The following is a 21,535-nucleotide window of genomic DNA, read 5'->3' as shown; positions in this document are numbered from 1 at the left end:
TCATTAATTAATGTATGATATAGATAATAATAGCATTTATAGACAATTATATTTTCATATTAATTTATAAATAATTAAAAATGGCTGACCTTCAACCAATAAAGAAAGCGAGGTTAACTGAAGAGAGTGTTCCCCAGGTACCTTTCCCCCGAAAGATATCTAGTGTACTTAAAAGAGTGTTTTTTCACCAATGTATGACTCCAGAAGATCTTATTGGAAGAGAAAATGAAAAAACATTTAACCCACACTACGCACATCATTTCTTTCCTGATGAAGAAATTTCATTATTAGAGGGATATGAGACATACATTCATATTTACTATTCATGTAATTGGTTTGATGTATATGTTGATGTTGAAGTAATTCAAGGAAAAAATACCTGCAAGGAAAACGCGATTTTATCAGATGAGGTAAAACAGGATTACATAAACGAGATAATAAAACAGTTGAGAACCGTGTCACTAGAGGGAGAATTTTGTTCTAGAGAAGAATTTATAGAAAGAATTAAAATAGATTTAGTCTTAATGCCAGGTGTTACAATTGACAAATTTTCAAACAAATTAAATTTAGGAGAAAATGTAAAAGTTCAATTAAGAAAAGTAGATTTGGCCGAATCTGAGAATTTATTATCAATATTGAATAGAGATAGTGATTTAGATGAAAAAGGAGTTTTTTATGAAGAACATCCTGTTGTAAAAAATTTTCAGACTCTTCATAGAAGAATTGAATGGTTTTTGCACTGGTACATTGAATCTGCCTCTTCAATTGATCAAGAGGATAGATGGACAATATGGCTTCCTGTTATTGTAAAGGAAAAAGCAATAACAATAATGGGAATAATAACTACTTATTTATTCTTTTCTATGCCAAAATGCAGAATGAGAATTTCTCAAGTATTGATATTCCCTCAATACCAAGGTAAAGGGTTTGGATATACTTTTTTAGATGCAATATATCAATATGCCATTAAAAACGACGATATAATGGAGATTACAGTTGAGGACCCTGCACCATCAATGATGCAATTGAGAGACATCGTTGGTATTGAGATATTGATAAGAAATCACTTTTTTAAGAAAGGTTCTTTTAAACCACTTGAGGATTCAGAACTCTTGAAAATCTTGGAAAATTCAAAAGATTCATTGAGCGTCTTGAGAGAGATTACTCTTAGTATTTTCCCACCCTCTCAGGAATGGGAGGACCTCAAAGAAAAAATTCACAAATTAACTAAAGAGTCTCCAAGACAAATTGCAAGGATTTTAGTTCTTATTGCATTTTTCAAATATTTCCCAGAACCTTTACCCAAACCACAATTTATTGATAATGACGAGAACAGAGGATTGAGAATGAGTTTTGAAGGTAAGTCTTTATATTATAATAAGAGAGGTATATATATACACCTTTTTTCTTTTGAACATTTAAAAACTTTTTTATTCATATTTTCAGAGGATGAAACAGGCTCTTTGAATCTAAGGAAGGATCCAGAGAGACAAATCATTGATAAGTTATTTAGGATAGCTGTTAAGAAGAGAATCCTCGCTGACAATTCTGACTCCCTCTTTGGTATATCTCAGTCAGAAATGGTTCAAAATTTAGAATACGCATGGAAACAGGCTTACATAAGTTTCTACATTTCAGTTAAAAAAATAAGATCGCAATATATATAAGGAAAAAATTACTTATAATAGACTAAAAAGGATTATAACAAAATTTCAAATGTAACGCTGTGATTCTTTATTTAAAATTTCATTTACACATTTTGGTTAACTTGAATATTGTTTGTGTTTTCAGCAGATCCTAATTTTACTGTAACTAAATAACACGAGATGCAGAAGGTCGCTATAATAAACCAGAAGAGAGTTTTATTAAACAAGTAAATAATAAATAAGATAAGTATTACCAAACCTAGTCCTGTAAGCGAATTGTATAGTTTTTCTTTCATTTCACTACTTATATTGTGTGTGCCATCTTCTACATTCGAACCTATTTCCGATAAAATATTCCCTGATTTAGTTTCCACATGTATATTCTTACTGAATTTGTGTGTATTTGAGCCATTGTTTGAAGTTATTTCATTATATGCCTGTTCATTCATCTCTTTGACGTATTCTTGATCGTAAATGTAGTTCTGAGCCATTTCCGATTATTTAAAATAATATTTAAGGAAAAATATAAAAATATAAAGACAAACTAGTTTATAGGATATCAGTTATTTTTTTCAACAAATTGATATTTAAGTAGAAAACAAGAAGTACTATAGTTAGCAGAAAACCTAATTTACTAAAATCACGCATTAAAGTATGAGCATGTTTGTAAAACTCACATTTACCGCTAAATATAAATTATTTGAATCCACACTGAAATACCATAATAACCAATGGTTTGGCGCGCCTGATTGATTTTTCGAATCATTTTTACTATAATACCGATTACTGCCCACATATTTGTGGGCATGCAATTTTAAGCCACGTCGTCAGAAGAATGTAAATTTATATTTTAAAAATTTAATAGGGAATAATAATAAATTAAAGGAAAAAATAACTCTATATTGATATTAGTATCTTCTAATCAAATAGAGTGAATTCCTTTCTATGTAAATTGCAATGCAATTGATGCAGGCGTGACAGGAATTCTTCCGTTGTAATGAAGTTGTGTTTTTGTGGGATTGTGGTATTTCATAAAAATTTAACTTTCAGATTAGTTTTAATTAACAGATAAACAGGATTATTAAAATAAAGATAAGAAATCAGTTTCTTTAAATTATATTTCCGATTGTATGAGATGGACAAAAATCTAGGAAATGGGCAATGTGGTCATTACCGCCAAGAGATAAATTTAAATGATGATTTAAACTCAAATGGGTGCGAGATAGAGGAAGATAGATTCCGTTCTGACTCTTATTCACTTGGGAGAGTAAGTGTAAGTGCTAGTATGGAAAGATCAATCACCGGAATTGATCAGATAAGATGGACAGACGAGTGGCTTAAGAAAAAGGAAAGATCGCATGTAATGTCTGTCACTCCACCAACTCGTTATATAAACAATAGAAAATGCTCAAGTACGGAAAATTACAAGTATAAAAGTAAATTTAGGAGTACTGAGAGAACAAGGGTTATGTGTTTCTCTCCATCATTTAAACTTAAATTCAGCCATAATACTTTTGTATCTACAGGTTCATTACTCGAGCTCCAAAAAAGATATGAGTTAAGGGGAGTTATTGGTCAAGGATCTTATGGAGTAGTTAGAGTAGCTATAGAAATACTTACAAACACGATGAGAGCAGTAAAAATAATGAATAAAAATAAAATTAGACAAATAAACCCAAAAGATGTGGAGAGAATTAAAACAGAAGTAAAAATAATGAAGAAATTACATCATCCAAATATTACACGTCTTTATGAGGTATATGAGGATGAACAATACATATGTCTTGTTATGGAGTTATGCCATGGTGGTCATTTACTAGACAAAATTCAAATTTCGAAGAGTCAACATGAAGCTGAAGAAGCAACAAATAGACATATAATTGTATGTCCTTGCCCTGAATGTAGAGATGAGTCATCAAAAATACAAGAGTTGATGCAAAAAACTGAAATTTCAAATAAGGAACAACTTATATCTAACATAATGAGGCAAATATTTAGTGCCTTGCAATACTTACACAACCAAGGGATTTGCCATCGTGACATTAAGCCAGAGAATTTTCTGTTCTCATCTAGAGTTGGGCATGAAATTAGACTGGTTGATTTTGGTCTTTCAAAAGAATTTTACACACTAAATGCAGGTGAATATTTTGGTATGACTACAAAAGCAGGAACGCCTTATTTCGTTGCTCCAGAAATATTAAATTGTACAAGTTCTTCATATGGACCAAAATGTGACATATGGAGTTCGGGTGTTTTGCTTCACCTACTTTTATTAGGGGTTGTTCCATTTCCGGGAGTGAATGACTCAGATACCATTTCACAAGTTCTCAGCAAAAATATAAATTTTGAGAGTTCTTTTTACGATAGAATATCCCCACTGGCAAAAGATCTACTGAAAAAACTTCTAAATCGCAATGTAAATGAGAGACTGGATGCAAAAATGGCACTTCAACATCCATGGATTATTCAATATAATCTACAAAATTTAAGCGAATTTGGTTGTGATGTATTTCCAAATTTGAACGTTAACTCAAATAGAAATGAATATAAAAAGAACAATAGAAAAAATTCAGCACATTCAGGTAGAAGTTTAAATGGTTTTTCCGAAATGAATGTGGAAAATTTAAATTTGTTCAATACATCTATATTGAAATCATTAAGAAGTTATTATGTTTCCCCCTTGTTAAAAAAAATTGCTTTGACAATAATTGCAAGGTATTGCCCAGATAAATGGATTGAGAACTTAAGAAATATATTTTATAAACTAGATACAAGACAAATAGGGAAAATTAAGATAAGTGATTTGAGAACGGCTATTCAACATATTGCAGCTCAAAGAGAATTAAAAGTACCATCACGCCATATAGATTTGCTTTTAGATGCAGTTGATAGTGATGGAAACGGGGAGATTGATTATATTGAATTTGTTGCTGCTGCGATATCTCCAAAATTGGCCTCTAGAAAAGATATTTTAACACTTGCATTTAAAATGCTTGATCAGGACGAAGACGGGTACATCTCAGCGCAGGATATAAAGGTGCTTATTAATAGTGAAAAAATTAAGTTATTTTCTGACAACAAGTTAACATTCTTTAATGATAACAGTATCATTGATGACTTGAATGTCGGAGTAATTAAAGATGAAAGTGGTGGTTCAATGATATCACTCCAGGGTTTTGAAGATATATTTCGCGAGAGTTATGAAAGGGTGTGTAAATGTTATCACAATACAAATATTGATGATGATGGTGTATTATTCGTATGCGGTGAAGACAGCATGGATTATTGGTATAATGATTTGCTTTTAATTAATACAGAAAACGAGAATTTGGATCCAAATACACCAAACCACGAGGTGAAATCGCAAATAAATTCATCAATTTTAAACAAGCGCACTGGTTTCAAAGATTTTATAATAGAAAATAGCCAAAAAAACGCCAAAACACTGAAACTTAGTGACGATAATGAAGAACCCAGTAGATTAACCGTTCCCAGAGAGAATAATAGAAAAAAGAATCACAAAGTTCAATATAAACAAAACATTTCTGATAGGAAACAATGTAGAGGTAGTAATTTCTTTGAATCAGAAAAAATATGAAAAATAAAGGCTGGTAATTATTATTTTTAATTAAATTATATAACTAATTGACAAATTTCTCCAGTTTAAATTTTATTCCTCTAAGTATCTCCAATTCAGGGTCGCAGATTTTATAAAATTCCGACATTTTATTTGCTAATTTAGTTTTTCTGTGAGAATCCAAAATGATGCTTAATGTGTTTATATAGTTCTTAACTAAGTCTAGAAAATTATCACCTGATAGTGTATTTCTAGTGTTTATTAGTGAGTCTTTATTTAAATTTTGTGAATGATAGTAGTTTAAGATTATTACACTTGACCTTGTAACAACTTTGATTATGTCATGAATGTGTTTATTGTTCGTGACTTGCAAATTTTTAAGTTCAAAAACATCCCTCAGTGACATTAATAAATAATTAATGCAACTGAAAAGCCACGCTATTATGTCAGATCTAAACTTGAATATGTTTGAGATGTCACCGTTAAAACTACTCGTCGTAGGTACTGTTGGTTTAAAATTCAAACCACAAGTTATGAGATGAGTAATTTTTTCTTGAGCTAATAAAAGAAAGCTGGATTCTGACTCTAGCCATGATACTGAAGAAACCAAAATAGAAATGATATAATTAGAGTTTGAATTAGAAGATATTATTTGAGAAGCAACCTCCAAAACTTGACCACATCTACTGTGCAACATTTTGATATTTACCAAACAAGAATTTATTTTTAACATTATATCATCATATTCCATCTTGTCTCTATTTAATTTATCATTCAGATTAATTATAAGGACACTTGTGTGTAATATTTTAGAGAACATTGAATTAATTGTACATAATATTGGTGAAAATCTTTCTATCATGCATTGACTTCCTGAATTATATTTACCTGAGTTGTTTTTAGCCTGTCTATCCAAGAAAAAATCGTAGCTTAACTTTTTATTTTGTTGACAAAATAACAAATGCTTAATGAAAAAATCAAAAAATGAGTTAAAAAAGAATTCAAGCTTTTCTATCCAACTTGCTATAACTTCAAAGTTGTCAATAGAGCCATACCCAGCAAGAGTATTATTTGGAATTATTCCGTTATTTATTATTTTAATAACCAAGGAAAAAAGTGAAATTACGAGTTCAGAATGATTTTCAATTCTATTAAAATGAACTTCCAATGAATCCTCCGACTTTATAATATTGAATTCTGAGAAAAACTGTAACATATCTTGGAACGTTAAAGCGATAACCTCTTGCGAAAGTAGGTAACTTATATAATTAGACTCAACAATCCTTCTGAGAAATAACTGCGACATATTTATCCAATTAATAGTTATATAGTTCCAAAGTATGAGATTTTTAACACAAGATTGGCCAAAGCACTTAGAACCTCGAATTAATGTCTGCATATTTTGAATGTGTTCATCTCCATTAGAACATGGAACAAGAGTTGACATATCTGTTAATCTCAAATATTGTTTTGAATAGTAAATCCTGTTATATATAAGAAAAAGCAAATATAAAGAAAGAAACGAATGATTTTCCTTTGTGTTAACTCCAATTATCATATCAGGATAAAATGACATCCTTTCAAAGTGCTCTAATTCCTGAGTTCTATCACAAGTATAACTAAACAATGCTGCATCCTGTGGATTAAACACCCAATAAAAGTTTGTTATATCCATGTTTAAAGGTAAGTATGATTCAAGTTCAAGTCCAGTTACAATTGGGTAATTATGACCTTTATTTGGGATTCTTAGATTGTTTATTAAAAGTGAAGAGAAATCAATAAAAGTAGAATTATTTGTATTATTCTTCTTCCTATTAACCCAAATTTCAGGCCAAATATGTCTAAGGAAGGAACTTGTAAGTGATTCATTTACATTCTGAGTTCCATCTCCACTATTTAGTTGAATGCTATCAATAGTTATACAATTTGATAATAGAAGTAAAAGTGTATTTTTCCATTCAATTGGGAAGGAATGAGTGCCATCTGAAGATGCTTTTTCCAATCCAGTTAGAAGGTTAACTATATCTTCGCAGCAATCTTGAATTGTAGTAAAACATATTTTTTGTTTCTGTAAATCAGAAATATAATAGTGCGAAACGAGTTTACCATAAGTAAAATCATCACAAAGTTCGTTTCGAGTTTGAGAAGTAAAATTATAAATTATTTTTACAATAGTTAAAAATGTTTGTGAGAATATTGATAGTATAGCCGTTGGTAATGGAATCGGACTTTTTTGAAAGAAAGAGAAGTTTATATATGGTCTGCAAAGCTCAATAATTGATTGCAGAGTGAAGAACATATTTGTTTCCATATCCATTGAATCTTCCGTTTTATTCAAAGGAGAATAGCTTGAGAACTTGTTTAGCAAAAGACCAAAAAATTTTATGTACTCGTTTATAAAGAGATGATAACACGTATTATAGATTGAGTTAGACAGAATTGTGGAGAACCTTCCTGTGTATAAGTTTTTATTGTTGTTAATAACATTATAACTCTGATGTGATAATGTTCTGAAAATTCCACAAACCAAATTTTTATTTGATGACAAATATGGTATAAACGAATTAAACAAATAGGCTTGTTTACTTATTTGCTCGCTAAATTCATCAATCTTGAAATTAGATTCATCTTCAATAATTGCTTGCCCAAGGTTAATAATAATTGAAAGTATGTCAAACTGATCAGAAACAGATACAGAAGCCTTTGGGGAAGTTAGGAATATTCTGAAAATAACACTGAGATTTTGAACGCTGGAGACCCAAAAGGGATCACAAAAAATAGAGTTTTTAATCTCTGAGTCTTCAATTATTCTCATAGCAGAATAAACTTGCGAAACAATAAATATTTCTGATGATATCAAATTTATTATCATTGAAGCGTGTAAATAATGCATCCAACGGTACTCAACAGGTATCCAACTTATGGGGATAAGTAGCCTCTCCCTCAATATTGCATATCTTGTGCTAAATCTAATTGATATCAGTCTTAAAGTAAAATCAACAAGTTGAGGAATCTTAATTAAATTTACAATCAATTTTAATGAAATGTAATATAATTCTAATTGTGTCAGAATAGCAAAGTCCACATTTGGAAGAATAAACTTCTCCTCATTTGGTTGTGATAGTGGTATCTGAGGTGGATTAGATAGAATGTCTATAATTGTCAATAAAGGAAATGCCTCCTGATCGGAATTTGAAGAAGGATCAGGGATATATATCTCATCATAACTTTTTGCTGAATATCTTTGTGTCTTAGAGACAGAAAATAATAAATATTCTTTAATAGTAGGTGAGTCTATGGAGAACCCTAAGTTGAGGCCCAGAAGTAGGGGAATTAAAGAAGGGACTGAATCTAAATCATTTTTAATTTTACTTGAAAATATATAATCATTTTCAATACCTTTAGATAACATGAAGGTTACTATAGACCTAGTGCTAGTAAGATGAAATCTTGAAATTTTGTCGTAAACGCATGATCTTTTAGTAATGAATGTTGGTGATATTGATTGCAAATAACCATTTAATATTATATCATTTGCTTTTAGAACATCCAGTTTACATGAGGAGATAGTAACAGAATTTTTAAATTGAGATTTCAACTTATTCCAAAGGGACAAGTCATTCGATTCTACAGATGCAGTTAAGTATAAATTCCAGTAAAGTTCCAATTCATTGTGTATTGGGAGAAGTGACTTGCAAGAAATACCAAGAAGATTATATTCACAAGAATATATTGAAGATTGTATATCAGCTTCTGTAATTTCTTCCCAAAATACAGCCTCTTGATCAAAAACTAAGGATCTACTTTTCATTCCTATATCAGATTCAGAAGAAAAAAAAGACAGTCCCGAATTCCAAATAGAAATGAATGAGTCCTCATTCTCAAGGACAAATTTTTCGATTTGAACAGGAAATTTATCGTTATCTGGATTAGAAAGTATGTGTGTAAAAGTAGATCTTATTTGAAGTAACAATGATGGTAGATTTGTCAATAAAGACAGAATTAGTTCTGAGTCTCTACATATAAGTTGGAGTAATATAAATATCAGATATTTTAATGTCAACTTATCAATTCCACTAATAATATATTTCAACAAAAAATGAATGTAATATTTATCTTTATAAGTGATTAATGGTGTTTTTCGAGGCTGTAGATAAAGTTGCTTATGGAATGGAATTAACGCACTTTCTGTATATGAAATAACCCCAACAGCTTGCGTATCCATCTTCAGTTGATTATAGTCCATTTGTGTACTTTTGCTATTTATTGAACTTACGTATTGTTTATTTAATATATACTTGTAATTTTGCACCCAGTATATAAATAGATAGTCCCTTTGAAGAAGAATCTTAATTATATCTAATCCAACCTTAGCGGCCTGAATCTTAAATTTATTAGATGGTTCACTACTTTGACTTTGAACAAAAACCGTGTGTGGATCATCATCAATAATAATGACACTCATTAACTGATGAAAAGTTGGTGAATCAATGGAAAGTATACATCGAAATAGCCAAATAATTGCCTCTGATTCTTCAGATGGCTCTTGTGAAGTATCGGGTAATGGACTCAAAAGTATGAAGCGTATATATTTTAATACAAGGGTAACAATAATCCAATATCTTACAGAAGAAAATATTTTTCTGTTTTCTAGCATAGGTAATATGTCAAGGAGAATCCATTTTAAAATGTAAAGTTGATGATTGCAACTAAAGTTTTCCTTAATATTTAAAGTTTTATTGATTGCAGAAAATTCAACGGTATTCCTATAACCAATATTCTTAATATTTGACTCCTTGAAATTAAGAGTCAAGATGCAGCTAAGAAGTTTAATTAGGAATATTGCTTTCTCATCCTCAGAATTAGAATATTGTAGTGTCTTCTTAAAAACCGGAATCTTCTGTGCAATAATTTCAAGAGTTTCAGAAGCTTGAAAATGAATTAAACCATTTGAGATAGCATCTAAACATCCTGCCTGCAACGCGTATGCAAGTTTAGGGTCTTCTAAAACCGTGTTTTCTGACCAGTCTCTTAGAACAATTGTAATAAAATTAGCGATACTCTTCCCACCTTGCAAATTAATAGTAATGTTTAATAGAGGTGGAGATGGTGGATGAGAAATATTCAATCTCGTTGAAAAACCGAAAGATATTATTCTTAGAACAGTTCTACAAAAAGAGTGAAAAAATTGTGGCTTATCAAGGCCACTACCACTCCAAATTCCCATTTTAGGTTGCTCATTAACTGAATGATTATCGAGTCTTAATAAGCGTTCCTCATTTTTATTTGTTGAAAACTTTGATGAAAGTGTTTTAGTAATAAAATGGATTATAGACGGTAAATGAAACCAAATATTCGAAGGTTGATTTTGAAGAAAATGAGCTATTTGTTGTCCTAGCGAGTAATGACCGACCATCATTATAGTTGCAGCAAGATCAAGTAAATCAATAAATAATTCCGAAAGTATCGGGGGCATAGAATTTGCCAAAGAAGTGTCTTGATCTGTTTCACCATATGAAGAATACATACTTAATGTAGGAAACGTCTCTATGCAACTAGAAAGAATTTTAGAAGCACCCCAACTTGCAAGTGGATACCTTCTGCATAATACATTCAAGCAACAAATAATTGGACTTAATACAGAAGTTATTGAGTCCTTAGAAGTTATATTACTGGATTCCTTTTCAACTTTTTGTCTGGAATCTTTTTCCATTAATATTCTTCTTTGTAATTGAAGGATTCTAGACCATTGAATTTGATCTTGAGTTGGATTGAGTGAAATTGAATAGAAATCATAAATGACCTGTATAAAAATAAGGTTAACGGGATCAATTGGATCTAAATATCTTAAAATGTCGTTCTGTATGTAGTGAAAAACCTTCCAATATGTAATACCCATAAATCTCTTCTTTGAATTTTCACCGAAAGCTCCATTTATAGCAAATGCTGCAAATTTTCCTAAATTTGTTTCCAAATCCCAAAATTCGTTATTTATCATATCGATTTTTTTTACAGAATATGATAATGAATTAGAATCATCATTTTTACTAACCTCTTGAGATAATTTTGAAATCAAACAGTGTTTTAATAAAAATAAATTTTGTTTAGAGGCCTTTGGGAGTCTTTTCGAAGAAAAAAACCATTCCATTGCATCATACAGCGAGTTTGGGAAAGCAGTAATATCATTAGTTCTGTTCCATCTTTGCGGTATATAGTCAAATGAAATTATTACAATGAATAAAATTTTAGCAGAAAGAGTTAGTTTTTCTGACTTATCCTCCTTAATGTTGTCCCATGAATCATAGTCTGCTGCAGTAGGGCGATTGATTAAAGAACTTGGATGTATTTTCGCAACGTTAGGAATCAATTCCATTAATGCTTCTACTTCATCAATTTGAGGATTAAATCTTGAAAAAAGCATGGTTATTGTGTCAACCAATTGAAATATAATATTATTATAATGATCTCTTAGAAAACCACTAGCTTCAAAATTGCTTGGAATGTCGACCATGGATTGTGGCTCAGTTTTTATGTTTGCTTGCCCAAGTTTGATAATTTCTTGAATACTGTGGAAGATAGAACTTACTGCATTCTTTATAAATCCAGACTGAAGTATTTTAATACATCCATATATACATATAGGAGGACACTGAGATGTGAATACATTATTGCTGTTTTCATCAGGGTAAGTATGTGAAGGAGAATGCGAGATATTATTTTTACAATCCGAGTCTTGATCACATAGAACACCAAGAACGACACAAGGATGGCAATTATTTGCTAATTCATGAATTAATAATAAAAGAAACCTCAACTCACGATAATAAAGTTCCATTACTGCTGAAGACAGAACATCTAAATTAATAATCCCATTTTCATTCTGAATTGAAGGGTTCATTAAGGCCATGTTAATGAATCCAAATACCTCCATTTGATGCAAAGAAAGCTCCACAGATAAGTCTTCACATAATCTAACCACCGATGGATCTATTAGTAAAGAGGAAGTAGATTCAAATTTATCTTTAAGAAATTCATTTAATTCAGAGCCTACATTATTTAAATTTAAAGTTGAATCCCTGGTAATAGAGTATAGTGGATTCGATATATACATAATATTTTTATCTATAAAATTTATGCATTCTCTATTTACATCCCACCACTCATCGAAATCATCAGGTTGAGTAGATAATAGTATTTTAAATGGACCATTGTAAAACTTTTCAAAAGATCCTGTACCCCAAACAGGATCAAGATTCTCCCACATCTAAAGCAACCTCAATAATTATTGACAAAATATATCTGTATATTGTTTGTGGTGATTAAGTCAAAAATCATTTATGAAGATTATTAATTTTCAAATTACAAAAAAAAACCCCTGTGAAGAAAGCATGAGGTACCCGAAACAATTACCGCCAGAACCAATACTGGTATCGTAATTGTGTGGTGCTATTAACTAAAATAAAGAAATTAAAAATTCAGTTCAAAAAAGTATCATTGATTTGTAAGAAATTTGGATTCTTTTTTAATTTCTATTAAATTTAAAATTCACAGTTTTTTGAAATATATACTATTTATATACATAAATTATTTTGAATAATAAGAATTCAAGTTGTGATCCCTATTAATTGTACCTATATATTTTAATTTATTCATATAACTTCATTGAAGTAATTTTTAATAAAGAAATTTCTTATTTTGCTTCTTTTTTGATTTTAGCTCAACATACCTTGTGTTTTAACGGTAATTAAATAAATTCTAAGAATATTCAAATTATGACAATAAAATGGAAAAAAACAAGTTTATAGCTGCCTTAGACTTTGAAGATGAATCACTTTCTAGGGGAATATTTGATTCTATAACAGGTACTCAACTTGATATTATTGATGATGACGGAAGAACTCTTTTACACAATGCAGTTTCTAAGAACAAATTATTTGTAAGTTTATTCTTTACTTTGAAGTGCAGTAAAAAAACAAAATTAACAATTTAGATAGTTGAAATATTAGTTAATAAGGGATCTAAAGTAAATACAAGTGATGAGAATGGGTGGACTCCACTCCACTCTTCTTGTTCTATAGGGAACTATAATATTTCAAAAATATTAATAGATAATGGTGCAGATTGTGGAGCAAAAACACATTCTGGGTCCACTCCACTTCACTATGCAGCTTCTAAAGGACATGATCAAGTAGTGGATTTATTAATCAAAAAGGATATCAATATTATTGACGTTAGAGATTCCTATGGTCGGACAGCCATATTTATGTCAGCTTGTTCTGGTAAAAAAGAAGCTTTTGATACTCTTCTAAATAAAGGTGCAAACATTTCTTATATAGAAGACATTTCTGGGGATACAGTTTTGCATGCAGCAATTAATGGAAATCATCAGGAGATAGCACTAAAAATAGCAAACGAGAAACCGGAAATGTTGTTAAAAAAGAATAAGGTATGTTTAAAATCAATTTATAATTCATATTTACTCAATTATAAAAAAAAACTAACTTTTAGGAAGGTAAAATTCCGTTGGATTATTCATCGAGAGAATTTACAGACGAACTATTAGAAATAATAAAGAATAACTTTGACAAAGAAAGTATAGATAAATATTTTGAATAGATATAATTATTAAATTAATTATTAGTTTTATATGTAAATTAAGCACAAATCTGTCATAAATTTTGTTTCTGCTATTAATATTATTGATTAATCACCTACACAATCAATTGTGCACTCGGAAAATCTATTAACTACATCTTCTATATATTGAGGATCATTTAAAAGGTCACTTATATCAAAATCATTGAATTTAGGTATGTAATTATCATTAATTTGAAACGGACTAGGGAGATTTATAGTTCTTCCCATTGAATTGCATATGTAATTATATGTGTTAAAAAAAGAAATGTATGAATTGCTCTCTTCACTAGGAATATAGTAATTTAATAGTTCCATAACTAGAGTTTCAACTAATTCCATTTTTGTTTCAATATTATCTTGTTGAATAATTATCTCTAACAACATAAAAACCGAATGCAATAATGAAGGTGAAATTCCATCTTTTGAAAAATATCGAATGTCATCAATAAAAAGAGAATCAAATGTAATTACGCTTTTAAATTTGATATTCAATTGTGGAATAAAACTGATGAAGAAATCGTATTTATCGTGAAAAACATTAGTTTTTGATGTAAAATTTTTTAGTGGCCTATGTTTTAGGCATTCTTTAATAAATTTTCCAGACAAAATAAACAATTTTTCAAACAAACGTTCATTTAAACTGTTTCCATTTATTAGTTTTCCAAGTAGTTCAGAACTGAATAATACAATATTTGGATCTGTCACTACGTAATTTCTTATTTTTGTTTCAGTTTTTCCATCTTTATCAATGAAACAGTAAAAAATACTGTTCTCTATAATTGCAGCAGTTTTGTCATATACTCTTTCAGAAATCCAATATATGTTATTAGTTGAAAATATTACTGTTAGGTACTTAATTATAAAACACAACTTCCATATTGATAAGCAAGGTTCATCATAAATATTAACTAGTTCTTCTGTAAACAATACTAAGTGCTCGTAACTTGTTAAATACTTCGAGGCACAAATTAAAACTGATTTCAATGTTAAAAGAGCATAATTCAATATCTCAGGTTCTGTGATTTGAAAAGTGTTTTTAAAACAATCCAAGTTAATAAGTATAGCCTTAATTGTTTCAAGTAACTCTGAATTCAACATATTTATTCTATTAAGTTCATAATCTGATAGTGAAATTGAATTGTTAAAATCATTAGAAAGTTGTGTAAATCTAGAGATTGTTCTTAATAATGTTTTAAATAGGCCACTTTCTATGAATTTTTTGCTAGAAGAGTAATCACTGTGGGATGAAATTAGCATTGTTGTAAACTTCAATAAGTTACATGCTAAATTGTTTAAAAAAACATTATAAAGTTTATTGTTATCAATAATGAGATTTATTATATTTAAATCCAATATAAAAGCTTTGAGTAATCCATTGTTATTTACAACTTTTTTTGAAAAAAACTTCATTAGGTTATTCACTCTCTTTAAATGTTTATTCACCAAATTAACTATTAAATGAGAGTCTGAAATCTCAATATCTGACAACAGTATATCCAAAATTTCAAGTCCTGTGTTAGAAATAAAGTTGTCAGTGTTGTTTAAAATAAGAGGTAATAACTTATTTAAAAGAAAGGAGAATAAGTCATTTTTTGAAAAAAAATTGTATTGTGTAGCTTTGTCAATAATATTACACAAATTCGCACCATTTATATTAAAATTATTATTTTTGAACAACAACTTTCTCATATTTCCATTGTTTATTAACAATTTGTACATTTGAATCAAGGAGAATTTAGCACTATCTGAATCACTCAAAATACGAGTATATAGATTATTCTGAAAGCCAAAGAAATTTTCAAAAATAAATGAATTAAGTGCATCCATTTTTATTATTACTGAAAATAAATCAGAAACTGACTTATAAATGAAATAACTTTTTTGGTCAAAATTATTAAAAATTAGCAAAATAAAATCTTTCAAATAAGGAATCAACTTGTTGAATAAAACTTTGGATTTAGTTAAAGTAATTAAGATTGATATTCGAACAAAAATAGCTCTCTGGCTGAGCTTTTCCCAGTCTTTAAATGTAAATAACTTAGTAAATTGATCAATGGAGTTCTCATCAGAAAATAAAATGTTTTTAAAAGATTCTAAGGAAATGACAAGTGAAATTGCATCACCAATGAGAGCATTAGGATTATTAGACAAAATCTGTATTCCAGGAAAAATAAATTCGTTTATAAGAGATTGTGTCTCGCCAAAAGAAATGTTTGAAAGATGTATTTTAATCAAATCCTCTATCTCGGGAGATAGTGGGTTCGTTGAATTTAAATCATTTCTCTTTAATTTAAACAAATAATCTTTAAGTATCTCAATTTTATCATTTTTCCTTAGTAATTTCTTGTCTTTAAATCTCTCTAAAATCATCATATGTGAGTTGCAAATTAGCAAATTTTGGACTACGAGTTAACCGCCAAAAACATTCTTTTTGATTTATGTTTGAATTTTAAATTAAAAATCCTATGTACCGGTTAATAAAGATACACAATCCGCAGATTCACTTTGAATTTTTAATTTACTTTTTTATTTATTAGCTATCACTAATAAATAAAAAAAAAAAGTGGGAGTGATTTATATTTAAAAAAAAGAAACGAATTATTTTCCTGGATAATACACTTCTCAAATAAAAAAATGAGCACAATTAACATTTAAATATAATACTGAAGACATTCGATTTATATTTACTTTCACAATGATCTTATCAGCTTCATTTATATTTTGGTGAATACATATGAGATATTTATAACTGGAAATCGAAAATATATTGCTAAATATTGTCATATAACTCTTTATATTAATAAATAATAACTTTAAATAAATAATTGGATCTATTCGTGGTTTTTTTATTTCAGGTTTACAACTATTTCAAAAACTTTGTTAATTGTGTGAATTTAACCCCACTCTATTAAAGTGTTTCAGGTACATCTATTACGTAATTTAATCAAAACATAAATTATTTGAAGTTATAACTGTTCACTTGATTACTGTTTAAGTATTTACTAGTGTTATAAGTATTTGTTTTATCTGTGAGTATGTGTTAGTTATTCTGCATACTAGTTTTTATATTTAATTGTCACAACAAATTTAAGTATTAATTGAAAAGAAATGTCCAGGGCAGAGAAATTGTAATATAAGAATGGAAAATGATAACAAGTATACAATAAAGTTGTTGTAAGTGCTAATTTACCTTGTTCTATATCACAATACCTATATAGACAACGTAACATCATTATAAATTTAATACAAGAAATTCGGCGGTATTTTAAATTAACATGTTTAACTTGGATTTAAAGGAATACCAAATATTTTGCAAACGATGTATAAGCACAATAACTATCACTCAAATAAAATAGAGCAAAAAATTAGCAAATGAGTAGTTTTTTAACAACGTAAAGAGTAAAATTTTAAATTTGCGAGGTTTGTTTAGTTTTCACATAAGTTCAGGTAGCATGACGGTAGAAATAGATAAAAGCGCCATTAAAAATCTCTATTTTAATATCTTGATTTGACATTTTAAAAACATAATCGATGTAAATGTATGTAGGTTGAAAATTTATGGAAGACGGCAATCGATTATAACATCATATATACGCTATTTATGGGTTGTCTTAGGCTATTTATACTGCTGCTTCTTGCATTATTTTTCATAAACTCAGATTGTGCAGGTGTTTATCAACTACCAAAGCCAGGTGATCAATTGGAATTTGAATTACTTCAACACAATATAAAAAAGCCAGAATGTTCTGATAAAATTCTTCGTGCGTTAACATGTGTTGAGTTATTGAACTTAAATAAGATCTTAAGTTATTTATATGTTAAAATTACAGTTTTGGCTCGTTATTTTGTGAGATATGGACACAAGTCTAACATTTCATTAAATAAGGTAGTTAGTCTTTTGGAGTTAGAAGTAAAAGCGTTGGCATCTGAGAGAAATCAAATTTATATGTTTATTCAATCAAAATCGTGCCTAGACCTAACTGATATGGATAAAATGCATCTTTCTTCTTCAGGCTTAACTGACTACGTTAAATTTCATATTCCTTTAAGTTCAAGATCAAGATCAACTGCTTTAAAGTTTGTAAAACTTATTGAAAGAAAATTGAATAAACTATATAAACTTCGTTCTTCTCTTGATGCCATATCTGCTTTACAAATATGTTTAATTAACTATGTTTTAAACGTCAAGAATTTTGCATGCATAATGATTCAAGTTTTTATAAATCTTCAAGCTCAGATATGCTCATCACACAAGATTCATAGTTTTGATACAGAGTCACCTTCAGCAAGAGATTCAGGGCATATTAGTGATACTTCCTCCAGTGATTCAGAACTTGAAAAGGAGGTGCGCACTGCCATTAAAGATACTGCAAGAACACCAGGGCATGATGGAAAAGGTGGACCATCAGGAGGAGCAGCAGGTGGAGCAGCAGGTGGAGCAGCAGGTGGAGCAGCAGGTGGAGCAGCAGGTGGAGCAGCAGGTGGAGCAGCAGGTGGAGCAGCAGGTGGAGCAGCAGGTGGAGTAGCAGGTGGTGAAACAAGTGAGGAAATAGGTGGAGCAACAGGTGGAGCAACAGGTGGAGCAACAGGTGGAGCAACAGGTGGAGCAACAGGTGTGAGAACCAGAGGAGCAAGACGACATAGAAAGGGTAAAACACATGTTGATTCCAAGCAATGTATAACTTCAGAAAATCAGAAAGCTATGGATGTTGAAGATGCGGAGGATACTCAACTGAGGCCAAAACTCTTGTCGTTTGTTTCATTTATTTCCTCGGGAGTGATTACTTCTTCATCAGGTTCATATGATCTTAATGGTAAGAAGTCCAAAAAGAAAGAAAAACACAAGATTAAGACTCAAAAGGAATTGGAACCTGGAGTATACAGGTCAAGTTCTCAACTGGCTGCTTTAATTCAAGACTTAGATATTCATACTCGAGATGAAGAATCTAAAGCACATCATCAACATCATCATCATCATCATCATCATCACCATCATCATCATCATCATCGAAAATCTGCTAAGTCTGAGGAAAGCCATACGGATTGCGAAAAGGGTGATGGACGGAGGTGCGAACCACAATGTTACACAGCTCAAAGCTCTTTAACTGGAAGTAAAGAGTTTGATAAATATGAATTATCTGATATTTTGGATCAGTCAGAATAATATGGTGCGCTGATTTTATGTTGCTACATGTTTTTAAATTAATTTTAATTATTACACATATAATGGTTTATTTAAATATAATATTTATTAACATTATTTTGATATTAGGCCACTTGATATTGACTATTTATGTATCATTTAAAATTGTTTTATTACAAAAGATATTTTCTTTAATGGTGATGATGATGTGTAAATATAAAATTGCATTTTCGTTTTTTTGGTTATATATTGCTTAGTAATATTCAGTAAATTACTAGTTTTAATATTACTAATTTACTATTGATTTTAATTTCATCACACTGTGGTTTTATATCAGTTTCTTATTATGGTTATTTTTATTTGGAACTTTTAATGATTTACGAGGTAATATTTTGAATTTGAAATATAGACTACATGTTTAATAAAGTTGACAATATTTATGTTTATCTATTTAAAGGTCAACCATATTATACAAATTTGAAAAGAATTACAATTTAGTTAATCTTTTTTTTTGCCACAATATTTAATACTAATTAATAATTAAACATGTTAGTAAAATAGTTTACAGCTACGTCTAGGTAGTTGTTTAATGTTTGTCATTATTATAAATAATTATTTAATATTTCATTGAACTATCTTGTTTTTAACACTACAATTTTTGTAAATATATCGATAGTATGTATATACAATCTACTCTTGTTATTTATCAATATTTGTACAGTATATTAATTAATAAAAACTGCGCCTATAACTCAGATTTTTTAAGCAGTGAGAGTATTTATTAGTATTATATGTGGTTTTTAATAGAAAAGTGTCATACAAACAAGTACCAGATATTCAATAATTTTAGATTAATGAGAAAAAAAATTAGAAATATGTATATTGTTGTTAAATAATTCTCAATTATTATGTAACATATATTTGTAAAACAACATATTTTTTAATTACAAAAGCTAAAATTATTAAACTGTATCTAGAAATTTATTTTTTATGTCATTATTTTCTGTCTCAAATAATATGATATGCAATTAGTATTAATAAAAATAATACAATTATTCTTTTTTTTATTATTTTATACTATAATTAAAAACAGTTATACCTTAATTGTATTACTAATATGAGAAATGACACAGAGGAATATAAATAAATATAGATTCGTCATTCTTTTTTTAAATAATTAATAATTAAAAATAGAGTTATTAAGAAATCTAGACTATTATTTTTTTGTTACAAAAAAATAAATTTAAATTTATAATTGTTGAATATTATTGAATTAGTTCTAAAATATATATTTCTTCGTGTGTTTTATTTTATGAAATAATATAATACAAAATCAAATTATTATTAATTTATTCCTTTTTTTAGATTTTGTTTTCATATATAAAACAAAACTACTACATATCAAACACATTTTTTTTGTTCTTAATTTAATCTGTAATTATCTCATACTCATATTTATTAATAATAATATTATTTTTCTTAAATATATTATGATCTTCAATCACCAACATTTTTTTTAAATATATTATTTTCACAATTTAAATTATTATGAATTTGTCCGTATTTAAAGATAATTAACTCTTTAACAAATTCTTTCTGATTGATGATTTTTTATTTGACCAGAACCTGAATTAGATCAATAACTATGATTTTAACTATTAACACAATTAAATCTTTAATTTGAATCTTTGTTATTATCTTTTTCAGAGTTTTAAAGAGATTATTGATTAAAGCCTTTATAAACTTTAAAACTAGAATTTAATTCGTTATTTGGATCATTATTTTTTCCAGAATACAAACTTTGATTTATTTCTACCATAATGTTCCTTATGCAAACTTTTAAGATCATTAACTTTAGCGTCAAAATCTGTTTGATCATTCATTAATCTCCTTTTTTCTGATTCCTCTTTTGATTTTAAATCAGACTTTAAATTTTCTTTTTTTTGTTTCACTTGTTTTTTATGTTTTGCTTTTGAATCTTTAATTTCCTTGTCTAATTTTTCCTTTTCAGATTTATAATTAGAATCTTCAGTGGATTGTCCTCGATGTTTGTCATTAAATTCGCTGTACATTTTATTTATTTTTTCACTAAGGTCATCGGCATCATCACAAATTTCTTTAAAACCTTTAGATTTTAGAGTATCCAGTTTTTTTTTAATTCTTTCTTTTTCTTTTTCCTTTTCAGTTTTATATATATATTTTAGTTCTGATATTTTTTCTTTAAATTCTTCTTCTGACAATTTTTGATAATTTTCTTTAATATTATTAAATAGATCATTTACTGCAGGTGTTTTACTTGGGTCTTGTCCTTCACCTCCAGAACCGGAACTGGATCCCTGACTTGGGTCTTGATCTTGACTACCTCCAGAACCAGAGCTAGATCCCTGATTTGGATCTTCACCACCTCCTGAACCTGAACTAGATCCTTGACCTGGGTCTTGACTACCTCCCGAGCCAGAACTTGGATCTTGGCCTGGGTCTTGACCACCTCCCGAGCCAGAACTTGGATCTTGGCCTGGGTCTTGACTACCT

At 29.0% G+C, this 21,535-nt stretch overlaps 8 protein-coding genes across 8 annotated transcripts; 4 read left to right on the top strand and 4 right to left on the bottom strand.

Moving 5' to 3' along the window:
- Nucleotides 1-80: 80 nt before the first annotated feature.
- Nucleotides 81-1,667, top strand: FG386_002075 (Hat1-like acetyltransferase; the record flags this gene model as incomplete). Its single annotated transcript, XM_067341423.1, has 1 exon — nt 81-1,667. The coding sequence occupies one exon, from the start codon at nt 81-83 to the stop codon at nt 1,665-1,667; it is 1,587 nt and encodes a 528-aa protein (XP_067196874.1).
- Nucleotides 1,668-1,750: 83 nt separating this feature from the next.
- FG386_002074 (uncharacterized protein) lies at nt 1,751-2,137 on the bottom strand (the record flags this gene model as incomplete). The annotated part of the gene is made up of 1 exon (XM_067341422.1): nt 1,751-2,137. One exon carries the CDS (start codon nt 2,135-2,137, stop codon nt 1,751-1,753), a length of 387 nt encoding a protein of 128 aa, XP_067196873.1.
- A 644-nt stretch (nt 2,138-2,781) lies between these two features.
- On the top strand, nt 2,782-5,244 carry FG386_002071 (uncharacterized protein; the record flags this gene model as incomplete). Its single annotated transcript, XM_067341419.1, has 1 exon — nt 2,782-5,244. One exon carries the CDS (start codon nt 2,782-2,784, stop codon nt 5,242-5,244), a length of 2,463 nt encoding a protein of 820 aa, XP_067196870.1.
- A 43-nt stretch (nt 5,245-5,287) lies between these two features.
- Nucleotides 5,288-12,487, bottom strand: FG386_002060 (uncharacterized protein; the record flags this gene model as incomplete). The annotated part of the gene is made up of 1 exon (XM_067341408.1): nt 5,288-12,487. The coding sequence occupies one exon, from the start codon at nt 12,485-12,487 to the stop codon at nt 5,288-5,290; it is 7,200 nt and encodes a 2,399-aa protein (XP_067196859.1).
- A 519-nt stretch (nt 12,488-13,006) lies between these two features.
- Nucleotides 13,007-13,839, top strand: FG386_002049 (uncharacterized protein; the record flags this gene model as incomplete). Its single annotated transcript, XM_067341397.1, has 3 exons — nt 13,007-13,159; nt 13,214-13,669; nt 13,732-13,839. The coding sequence occupies 3 exons, from the start codon at nt 13,007-13,009 to the stop codon at nt 13,837-13,839; spliced, it is 717 nt and encodes a 238-aa protein (XP_067196848.1).
- A 389-nt stretch (nt 13,840-14,228) lies between these two features.
- Nucleotides 14,229-16,230, bottom strand: FG386_002038 (uncharacterized protein; the record flags this gene model as incomplete). The annotated part of the gene is made up of 2 exons (XM_067341386.1): nt 14,229-14,234; nt 14,332-16,230. The coding sequence occupies 2 exons, from the start codon at nt 16,228-16,230 to the stop codon at nt 14,229-14,231; spliced, it is 1,905 nt and encodes a 634-aa protein (XP_067196837.1).
- Nucleotides 16,231-17,461: 1,231 nt separating this feature from the next.
- Nucleotides 17,462-19,024, top strand: FG386_002027 (uncharacterized protein; the record flags this gene model as incomplete). The annotated part of the gene is made up of 1 exon (XM_067341375.1): nt 17,462-19,024. One exon carries the CDS (start codon nt 17,462-17,464, stop codon nt 19,022-19,024), a length of 1,563 nt encoding a protein of 520 aa, XP_067196826.1.
- A 1,757-nt stretch (nt 19,025-20,781) lies between these two features.
- FG386_002016 (uncharacterized protein) lies at nt 20,782-21,387 on the bottom strand (the record flags this gene model as incomplete). The annotated part of the gene is made up of 1 exon (XM_067341364.1): nt 20,782-21,387. A coding segment is annotated over one exon (606 nt), but the record flags the coding sequence as incomplete, so codon positions are not given.
- Between the last annotated feature and the right edge of the window lie 148 nt (nt 21,388-21,535).

This window comes from Cryptosporidium ryanae, assembly GCF_009792415.1.
Source record: "Cryptosporidium ryanae isolate 45019 chromosome Unknown contig_31, whole genome shotgun sequence".
In the NCBI taxonomy this organism is placed as follows: domain Eukaryota; phylum Apicomplexa; class Conoidasida; order Eucoccidiorida; family Cryptosporidiidae; genus Cryptosporidium; species Cryptosporidium ryanae.
The sequence above is the reverse complement of the archived record's forward strand: the minus strand, read 5'-3'. Positions and strand labels throughout refer to the sequence as shown.